The sequence below is a fragment of the Elephantulus edwardii genome, unplaced genomic scaffold (genome assembly GCF_000299155.1).
Source record: "Elephantulus edwardii isolate Elephantulus edwardi_28Jun2011 unplaced genomic scaffold, EleEdw1.0 scaffold00066, whole genome shotgun sequence".
Taxonomy (NCBI): Eukaryota; Metazoa; Chordata; class Mammalia; order Macroscelidea; family Macroscelididae; genus Elephantulus; species Elephantulus edwardii.
The window spans coordinates 15,845,211-15,854,846 of record NW_006399816.1 but is presented as its reverse complement, the minus strand read 5'-3'; the positions used below and the strand labels follow the sequence as shown (position 1 = coordinate 15,854,846).

At 44.0% G+C, this 9,636-nt stretch overlaps 1 protein-coding gene across 1 annotated transcript in view; it reads right to left on the bottom strand.

Annotated features, from left to right (window-relative positions):
• ITGA11 (integrin, alpha 11) overlaps positions 1 to 9,636 on the bottom strand; it is a 201,524-nt gene that overhangs the window by 38,693 nt on the left and 153,195 nt on the right. The window contains exons 16-18 of the mRNA XM_006888404.1: positions 6,053 to 6,219; positions 4,158 to 4,300; positions 2,820 to 2,930 (exon numbers count right to left, since the gene is read on the bottom strand). Coding sequence (XP_006888466.1) covers positions 2,820 to 2,930; positions 4,158 to 4,300; positions 6,053 to 6,219 — 421 coding nt within the window. The remainder of the gene's footprint in view (positions 1 to 2,819; positions 2,931 to 4,157; positions 4,301 to 6,052; positions 6,220 to 9,636) is intronic.

Genomic DNA, 9,636 nt, shown 5'->3' with positions numbered 1-9,636 from the left:
ATATCCCTTTTTAAATCAAGAAAGGTATGTTATACTTCACCAAAGAAGACATTCAGATGGTGAACAAACATATGAAGAAATGTTCAAAATCCTTAGCTCTAAGAGAGATGCAAATAAAAACAACTATGAGCTATCATCTCACCCCAGTAGGAATAGCAAAATTTAATAGAACAGCAAACAACAAATGCTGGTGAGGTTGCAGAAAAACTGGAACTCATTCACTGTTGGTGGGAGTGTAAAATGGTGCAACCACTATGGAAGGTTGTATGTAACCACTATGGAAGGCTGTATAGCACTTTCTCAAAAAAATTGCAAATAGAAATACCATTTGACCCAGCAATTCCACTACTGGGAATATACCCTAAAGAAACCATAATTGCCATCCAAACAGATATATGCACACCTACGTTTACTGCAGCTTTGTTCACAATAGCAAAGAGTTGGAAACAACCTAAGTTCCTATCAACAAATGAATGGAGAGAGAAGCTTTGGTATATTCACACAATGGAATACTATGGTGCATTGAAAACCAAGGAATTCATGAATTATTATACAAAATGGGTGACCCTGGAGGATGTTAAGCTGAGTGAAATATCTCAGTCACAAAAGGACAAATACTGCATAATGCCACTGTTGTAAAATGGGACTGACATCAGGGTTAGGGAAAAACTAAGAAAAGAAGGGGTAAATAATGTATACTGTATTGATACAGATAAGGAAGAGAATTGTTGAAAAGGGATTTATTGGCATGACAAGAGTCCAGAATGAAAACTGCACAGTGGAGAGTACTGGGGGGGATTGTATAACCATGAAAGAAGTTTGTTTGGTTTTTGTTTTTGTTTTTGTGTTTTGTTTTTTTTTTTACTTTTCAAAGGGAAAACAAACTGGGAGGGCAGGGTGGGCAGGGAGGAAAGTGCAACAATAAATGAATGGAAATCCAAAGTCTCTGTAAACTTTCATTAAAATTAATTAAAAAAAGAGAAAGGTATGTTAGGGCTGTGCCCTTTCTACATACTTATTCAATCTCTATGCTGAAAAAATAATTTTAGAAGCTGGACTTTATGAACAACAATGTGGCCACAGGATCAGAAACAGATTCATCAAGGACCTATTTTTGCAGATGATACAACCTTGCTTATTCAAAGTGAGGACTTTAAACATTTGCTGCAGAAGATCAAAGACCACAGCCTTCAATATGGATTACCGCTCAACACCAAGAAAACACAAATACTCACCACTGGGTCAACAGGCAACATCATGATAGATAGAGAAAAGTTTGAAGTTGTCAACCATTTCATTTTACCTGTACCAGCAGTGAAGAAATAAAATGATACACTGGGAAAGCTTGCTGTCAAGGACCTTTCTAAAGTGCTAAGGAGCAATGATGTCAGTTAAAGGCTAAGGTGCACCTCATTCAAGCCATGGGTTTTGTGGTGTTCTTTCCCCGCAATCACTAGCTATGCTACGAGAGTCGGACAATGAGCAATGTGGACAGAGGAAAAGCAGATGCTTTGAGCTGAGGTGTTGGAGAAGAGTACTGAAGATCCCATAGACTTACAAAAGAAGAAAGAAATATGACTTGGAGAAAAAGCAACCAGGTTGTTCCTTAGAGGCAAGGATGGTGAAGCTTCATCTCATATACTTTGGGTATGTTGTTGAGGAAGCGTCAGTGCTTGGAAAAAGGCATCACACTTGGAAAGGTGGAGGGTTACCAAAAGAGAGGAAGCCTCTCAATAAGATAGACTGTTGTGGTTAGGTGCTGCTGAGTTGAGTGTGACTCATAGCAACTCTATCAACAGATCTGAACCCTGTCCTATCCTGCGCTAGCCGCACAATCTCTGACACACTCGAACCCGTGGTTGCAGACACTGTGTCAGTCCACTTGGTGGAGGGTCTTCCTCTCCTGTGCCATTTCTCCACTTTTCCAAGTGAGATGTCCTTCTCCAGTGAATAGTCTCTCCTCGCAACATGTTCAAAGTATGTGAGATGAAGTTACACCATCTTTGCCTCCAAGGAGCAGGCTGGTTGCAACTTTTTTAAGACATACCTGTTCTCTTGGCAGTCCATGGGATATTCAGTATTCTCCTCCAACACCACAGTTCAAAGGCATTAATTTTTCTTCTGTCATCTTTATTTATTGTCCCTTTCTCAGCAGCACAGCAAGTGATTAAAAAGACCACAGTCTGAATCAGTCTTCAAACTAACATCATTGCTCCTCAATAATTTGAAGAGGTTCCTGACTGCAGAGGGTTTGACATAGTGACTATAACAGTAGACTCAAGTTTGTCAGGGATGATGATGGCACAGGATAGGGCAATTTTCAGGCCTAGTGTTTATAGGGTCACTGTGAATTGTACTCGGCATGACAGCACCTAACAATAAAACAAGGAGCAAGATTGGAGGTGGGGGAATTCTCTGTTCATCAGCTGGTCATTCAATGAGCAGAAGGTCATGCTCTTGGCCTAGTTTAGATTCTCTAAACTGAGTGGTTGTAGTGCTCTCTCTGACATCAATGTTCTTGTACATCTAGGATCCCATCTGGCTCTGTGACTCTTTTCTTCTCCAGCACCCACTCAGCTGTCCCCTATGGTGAGGCAACCTCAGACAGCAGACCTACTCCTTGCCTTCTAGAAAGAAAATACTTGTTCTGCAAGTACAAGCACGGGTCACAGGGCAAATACCATGTTGTAAGCTTGCCACAACATGGTTGGGGGAAGCATGGAGAGGAAGCATGGTGGAGGAAGCGCTAAGGAGAAGGCTTCCCTGCACTCATGGGGGCACCAGGGGTCCAGCTGTGTGTCCAGCATGCCAACACGTACCGAGACTCGGAGGGTTGTGGGCCAGCTGTCATCCAGCATGGGGCCATGGTCAGGGTCCTCCAGGGCATACTCTACTGAGAAGGTCACTGGCTTTATGTAGTCAGCAGTGTCCTGTTCGGGAATGAGAGAAGGGAAGAATATTCATTTCTGGGCCAGGCTCATTGATTCTGAGCTACAACTTCCACCTCCCGAAGACCCTTGACCGGGTGGGCTGATACAGTGACTACAGACCTCAATGGGCTCAAGTGTGTCAGAGATTATGAGGATGTCACAGGATAGGGCAGGGTTCAGATCTGTTGTTCATAAGGTGGCCATGAGTCATGCTTGACTTGACAGAACCTAACAACAACAACAACAACAACAACAACAACAACAAACCTGGTAGGAGATAGAGGAGCTGTGGATAGAGGTTCCCAGTAGAGTCTGTGAATGAAAAGAATGTGCTGAATGGACAGGGTCTATGGCTTAGTTTATGCTAACCCAGCTCCTATGCATCCTTCAAAGCCCAGCACCCATTGCCCCAAGACCTCAGGCTCTAGGAACCCGGGCTGACTTTTCTGAGTTGTCAGCCATTGAACAACTGGGCAGCTGAGCTGAGTGCCTCTTGTTGCACTTCAGAGTGAAATCTGTAGGGAGCTCTGGTGGCTTAGTGGAAGGAAGCTGCACTGCAATCCCAGAGGTACACAGTTCGAATCCACAGATGCTCTGCTGGAGAAGAAGGGGCAATCTCCTCTACCAGTCAGATTCGATTTGACGGTACACACACAAAGAATAATAAAATAAAGTGAGAGCTATGGTGTGGGTGTTTGATGCTTCCAAAAGAGGCATGTTTATCATCCTCTTTTCTCTGTAAAATAGGACATCAGGCCACCACTGTGCCAGTGACACCATTGGTTTCTTTACTCCAGGCTGGCCTCTCTCTGCTCCACCTCACAGCTTGTCCATAGCTCTGGCTGGCCTTCCCTGGCCTTTATTTTCAGCCTGTGCCTGCTATCCCATCTTTTCTAGACCCCCCAGTGGCTGACTTCAGTTCTCCCAACTCCATCTCATTGAACCCACATGCCTCTTTGGAAGGGAGCTAAGTAAGTAAACATGGGAACCTGAAAGCAGAGACAGAAAGGATTGTGGAGGGACACAGCAAATATGTCACACGGCCCTTTCTCTAAGTCATAGGTAGAATGTGGAACGGCCAAAGTTCAGGACACTATCCCTTGGGCTGGCCTCTAGTCATCTGCTGGGAGCTCAGGATTGCCTAGCCTGCTGGTCTCCATGACAGGCACCCTTTCCCCATTGGAACTTGAGGCTCTGGTGGCTGGGGCTGCTGGGATGTCAGCTCACCAGGACATGGAAGTTGATCTGCTCACAGTGCTCTTGGCCAGAGGAAAGCAGGACAGCCCTGTGGGTATACCGGTCTCCACCCTCGTCCAGGTGGGCCCGCGGCGTGTACCGTCTCTCGTCCATGGTGGCATTGTACCTGAGGCCTGGAGGACAGAAGAGGGCAGGAAGACCACAGAGGTGGAGCCACATCCTCCCCAGGGCCATTTGTCTGGTTTGAAATTAACTCTGGGAATCTAACTCCATGAGAGAGCCTTGAAGGCTGGTCAGGGATCAGTCACTCCTCTCCCACAGTCCCCACCATAGGCCTCTACCCTCCACACAGGAAGTGAAAGTGCATGGTGGAAATGAGGAGGTGGAAACTAAAGAGCAGAAGGTGAAATAGAGATGGATCAAGAGGGAAAGGAACGACAGATGAAGGGAAAAGTGAAGCTGGAAGAGGAGGAGAGGAGACAGAGGGGGGCCAGGGTAAGCACCCCCAAAGTCAGCACATCTCTCCCTTCTCCTGGTCTAGCTCTCAGCCCTGGGATTCCCACTGAGCCTCTGCAGGTTCAGTTCCTGCTCACACTAATGAGGGGCTGACCAGGCCCTGCCACCAGCTCCTCACGCCTAGGACTCCTTCCTGGAGGTTAAGACCTGCAGCCCTTCAGCAAGGAGGAGCTTCTTTCTGCAAACTCTAGGAACACCTCAGTCCCTTCTCCCACGTCCCAGACAGTCCTCTGAGCACTCTGGGTTCTCCTAGTTTTCTTCTTTGACAGAGGATGTCAAAAGAGAAGGACAGTATAAAAGGAATATAGGATTAGGTATTATTGGCATGACAAGAGTCCAGAATAAGAGCTGCATAGTAAAATGGACTGGTGTGGGGGTGGGGGTCTATATAAAAACGAAATAGCATTTTTCACCAAAGAAAAAGGCAATCTGGGGAGAAGAGGGGGCAGGGAGGAAAATGTGCAATGATGAACGACTGGAAACCCAAGTTCTTTATGAACTTTCATTAAAATCTGAATTAAAAAAGAAAAGGGAACACAGCCACCGTGGCCAGCCTTTGCACTCCTCTCTCCCGCAAGTCACACGCCTCTCTTTCCTCTGTGTGGTTCCCCTCCAGACGTGCTCACATTCAGATGGGCCCAGCCAATCTCCAGAGCTCAGCTTTTACTTCCTGGGGCTGCCTGTTACTTCCTGGGGCTGCCCTATACAGGGGCCTGACCCCATGCCTGCTCAGAACAGACAGTATCTCAGTTGGTAACCCCCTGCCCAGATTCATCTGATTGTCTGAGCTGTGACAACTGCTGCTGGGGTGTTCCATGTGCCCAACCCCTAACTTCCAACTCCCTCTGTGCTGGCTCCCTGGGTTCAGGCTGACTTTTTGGCTTCTACAGGACAGTTTACTTTGCGACCTTTAGTCCCTTATTCTGGCTCTGTCTGCACCCAGAGTCCTCCTCCACTGCCCTTTCTCCATGTGGTCACCCCTGTTTACCACCATCCTCACCTTCTTTGCACATGCATCGTGACCTTCATAGGGACACCCCAGATGGTGCCTGTGCTTAGAGCAGGGGATTAGTATCTATCTAAAAACCCTTTGTCACTGAGTGAATTCTAACCCCATGTTATGGTGTAGGGTTTTCGTGACTATAATCTTTACAGAAACAAATCACCACAGCACTGCTGGCTGGGTTTGAATGACCAGCCTTCATGTTAGTAGTTAAGTGTAAACTGTGTCACAACTGAATGATCTTGAATGGGAATTAAATGATCTTGGATGGGCATTAGAAGTCATCAAAGAACATCTAGCACTTGCTTACGACCCACTTCAAAGAAAGCCCAGGCTGAGGGACAAAGGCCAGCAAGAGAGAGGAGGTGGGGGTGTGTGGGGAGCGGGGAGGCAGGGCCTGGTTTACCGACAGTTTCTGTTTGGAAATAAGGTGCCAGGAAGATGGGTGTGAAGCAGAGGAAGGCAGCCATGCAGGTGGCGTCCCTGCCGCTGCGTTTGCAGTCCCGGTGGAAGATGTTGATCTTGGATGGCTCAAAGTGGAGGCTGGCATTGATCTGCACCACTGGGCGGGACCTGCAGGAGAAGGGCCAGTGAGGGCAGGGCCTACCAGAGCTGGGGAGGGTGGAGAACTAGATGGGAATGGAATCTGCAAAGGCAGCCCCGAGGGTGAGGTGGAGCAGGGGATCCACTAGGTAGCTTCCAGAGAACTAGGCAGAGAAGGGCACAGGTGGACAAGGAATTGGGCCCCTAATAGCCCTTGGAGGTGGCCTTTCATCATTTCCTAGGGCTGTATGTGACACAGACTATGCCTCTTTATTATCTTTTACATAGATCTCCCCAGCCCTGGCGTTATATATGACACTTTGGAGAGCTTTAAAAGAAATCCCTGATGACTAAAGATACACTCACACAAAAAATGTCATAACACACTTAAAAAACATTTGTCTATAATAGCTGAAATAGATTTTATATATATTTAATTATATGTATATACATAGATATACATACATACACACGTGTGTGTAATACACACACACACACACACACACACACACACACACACACACACTGCCAACCCAAAGGCAGGTGATTCAAATCTGTTAGCTGTTCTCAAGGAGAAAGCTACTTTCATGCAAGGAGGTTTAGCCATGAGTCAGTTCCGACACAGTGGCAAGTAACAGCAGCAACAACATATATAAAAAGATATCTCCAAATAATGATATATGTAATATAGTTGTTTTTTATTTGCACCTCCCTAATGAAGGCGTTCTGGTGACTCAGTGGTAAGGAATTGTGCCGTCAACCCGAAGGCATGCTGTTTGAATTCACCAGCTGCTCCATGGATGAAAAGATGGGCAATCAACTCCCATGTGATTTGTCACTGAAAACCTGCTGGAGGGTCAGCTATGAGTCACTTCCAACTTCATGGTACACAACAACAACAAATTATATATATATCTGAGATATAGAAATATCTCTTAAGGTAATTTTCCATGTATATATATTTCTTAGGCTAATTAAGTTAGAATCCTTAAGGATCGAGGTAAGATTCAGGCATTAATAGTATTCTATTTAACCATTCATAAAGATTTTGTTTACAACATTAATTACCATACACACAATGTATCCAACACTCTTTATGCCATTTCCATGTGACTCATATTTTAATAATCATCCTATTTTACCCCCTCCTGCTTTCTGAGATTTGTCTCTGGGAAAATGCTACCCTTTCAATCTTATATGGTTAAATATTCTGAGAAGCAAGTGCTTCCCTGGTGTTAACTGTCTACTCTAAAGCCCTATCTATTGTTTGCTTGAAAGTTCAGCCACAAGAATGAATTTTGTTCCTTATGTTTGAAGGGTGACTAAATGGACTAGGAGGTTCCACAAGGCTCTACCAGACCAACAGGGCTGGTCATTGTAATGTTTTTCAACTCTCCAATTTTTATACACTTACAAATTCTCTGGAAATCTTGGAAAAGTAGATTCTGACTCAACCAATTGGCAGAGCACAGGATTAATGACTTCTGAGGCTTTAGAAGGTCCACAGGTGAGTCCAATAGGCAGAAATAGTAGAGAACCAAGGGATTTAACTACAAATATTCCCAGAGAGGGCTTCGCCCACAATGTCATCACCACGTTAAGTAACACGGTTTAGGTCTCAAAAGTTAGGACTTTATTAAATCCTTTATGTGAGAGTGCTTCTCTTGTGTGTGTGAACAGGCACATGCATATCAAATACTCAGTTTATGTATCATCTGAAAGGCTCACTAGGCCATGCCTGATGACCTGAGCCCTGGCTGGTGCTGACACAGTAAATAACCTTATTAGATAGTTTCTGTAAAGCTATCTAATGGATGTAAAGCTATCTAAGGCCCAAAAACCTCCACATATGGCACAACATTCAGAGCACCATGGGACCTGGGTGGGTGTTGGATCTGAAGTGACTCTGGCTTCCCCTGTGTTACCTAAGGAGCCACAGGGCAATACTATCTGGAAGTGTTGGGCAGTTGAAGCTTTGGCTAAGGGGAAAGAGAGGTTTATGAGTTGGTAGATTAGGTGTTTCTCATTCTTCTCCTACAAGAGACAGAGGCTCCATGGCACATCTATAGAGGTGGCCTGAGACACTGAGCACATAGCTGTATGTGCTATGGAGCCGTGGCTAGCTCAGGAATGTACTGCCTCGGACTGGCTCTCCTTTTCGGCTTCAGTTTCTTCTTTTCTTTTACTTCTGCTTCTTAGGATTGAACTATCTATGCCCCTACTCCCCAGAATTAACAAATAAGCTTTAGTTTCAGGAAACCAGAAGGAGCCATTTCCCAAAAGAATGTAACATTCTTGAGGACCAGGGTCTCGTTTTCTCCATTATATTTCCTGTGTGGTCATTGTTGAATGTCTATAAAAATTGTGCAAAAAACATGACTGCATTTATGTGAAGTTAAATGCTGAGGGGAAAAAGTCAGAAAGACATCTGTCACAATATTAGTAGTGGTCATGTTAAGGTGATGAGACTCAGAGTGATTTTCTTCTTTATTGTATAGATTTTCTTGCAGTTACTATATTTCAGATGAAAAAGGTCTCAATACAAATTTGTGAAAAGTTTTTAAAAAGCTCAAATTATCATTTTGGTGGGCATAACACATGGTTAACAGTCCCAGAACAATTTGTGTATGAATTTTTGAATGGAAATTTCATTTGCTGTATTAACTTTCACCTAAACACAATTAAATGATTTCTAAAAAGGTAACTAACACAGGTTAAAACTTATGGGTCTTCTTAGGAAGCAGTTTGTATCCAAGACCTGTTTTATTTTTTAAAAGAGAGTCCATTGCCTGTTTTAGGTGTTTTGTATTTTGGTGGTATCATTGCCAATATCCTGGATATTCCGGATTATGTTATTCATATTGAGTTAGTTTAAGGGTACAGGAAATCTCTCCATGTTATTTGATATTATTTCATGTAAATCTGAAATTATCCCCAAGAAAAAGTTTAATTAAAAGTAAAAGAAAAATATTTTCTAAAGAGAGGGGCCATTGCCAAAAGAAGAACTTGTATACAGATATTTAGTAAATATCTGATGACATTAGCTTCCTCATCTTCAAAAGGAAGCAAGTGGTCACAGGAGGCTGGGCAGTTAAGACATCTATGCATTACATAAATATCCTTTCACTCTAGATGAGGAGAGACTACCTTCCAAATGGAAGGAATATGCTTACCCTATCTCTTTAATTATGGAGCGCTAGTGGTCTATTCTGTGATTCTGATTCTGAACATATGGTGCTGCTGTGAGTCAATATGACTTCAATTTAAAGTTGTTAAGTACAACTGTAATGTACAACTTCTAGTCCAGGATTGCCTTCTCATATGCAAGTTCAAGTTGAAGTTGAGGAAAATTAAATCAAGTCCACGGGAACCAAGATTTGCTCTTAAGTCTATCCCACTCGAATTTCAAAACCATCTCAGGAACAGGTTTGAGGCCTTGAGCACCAA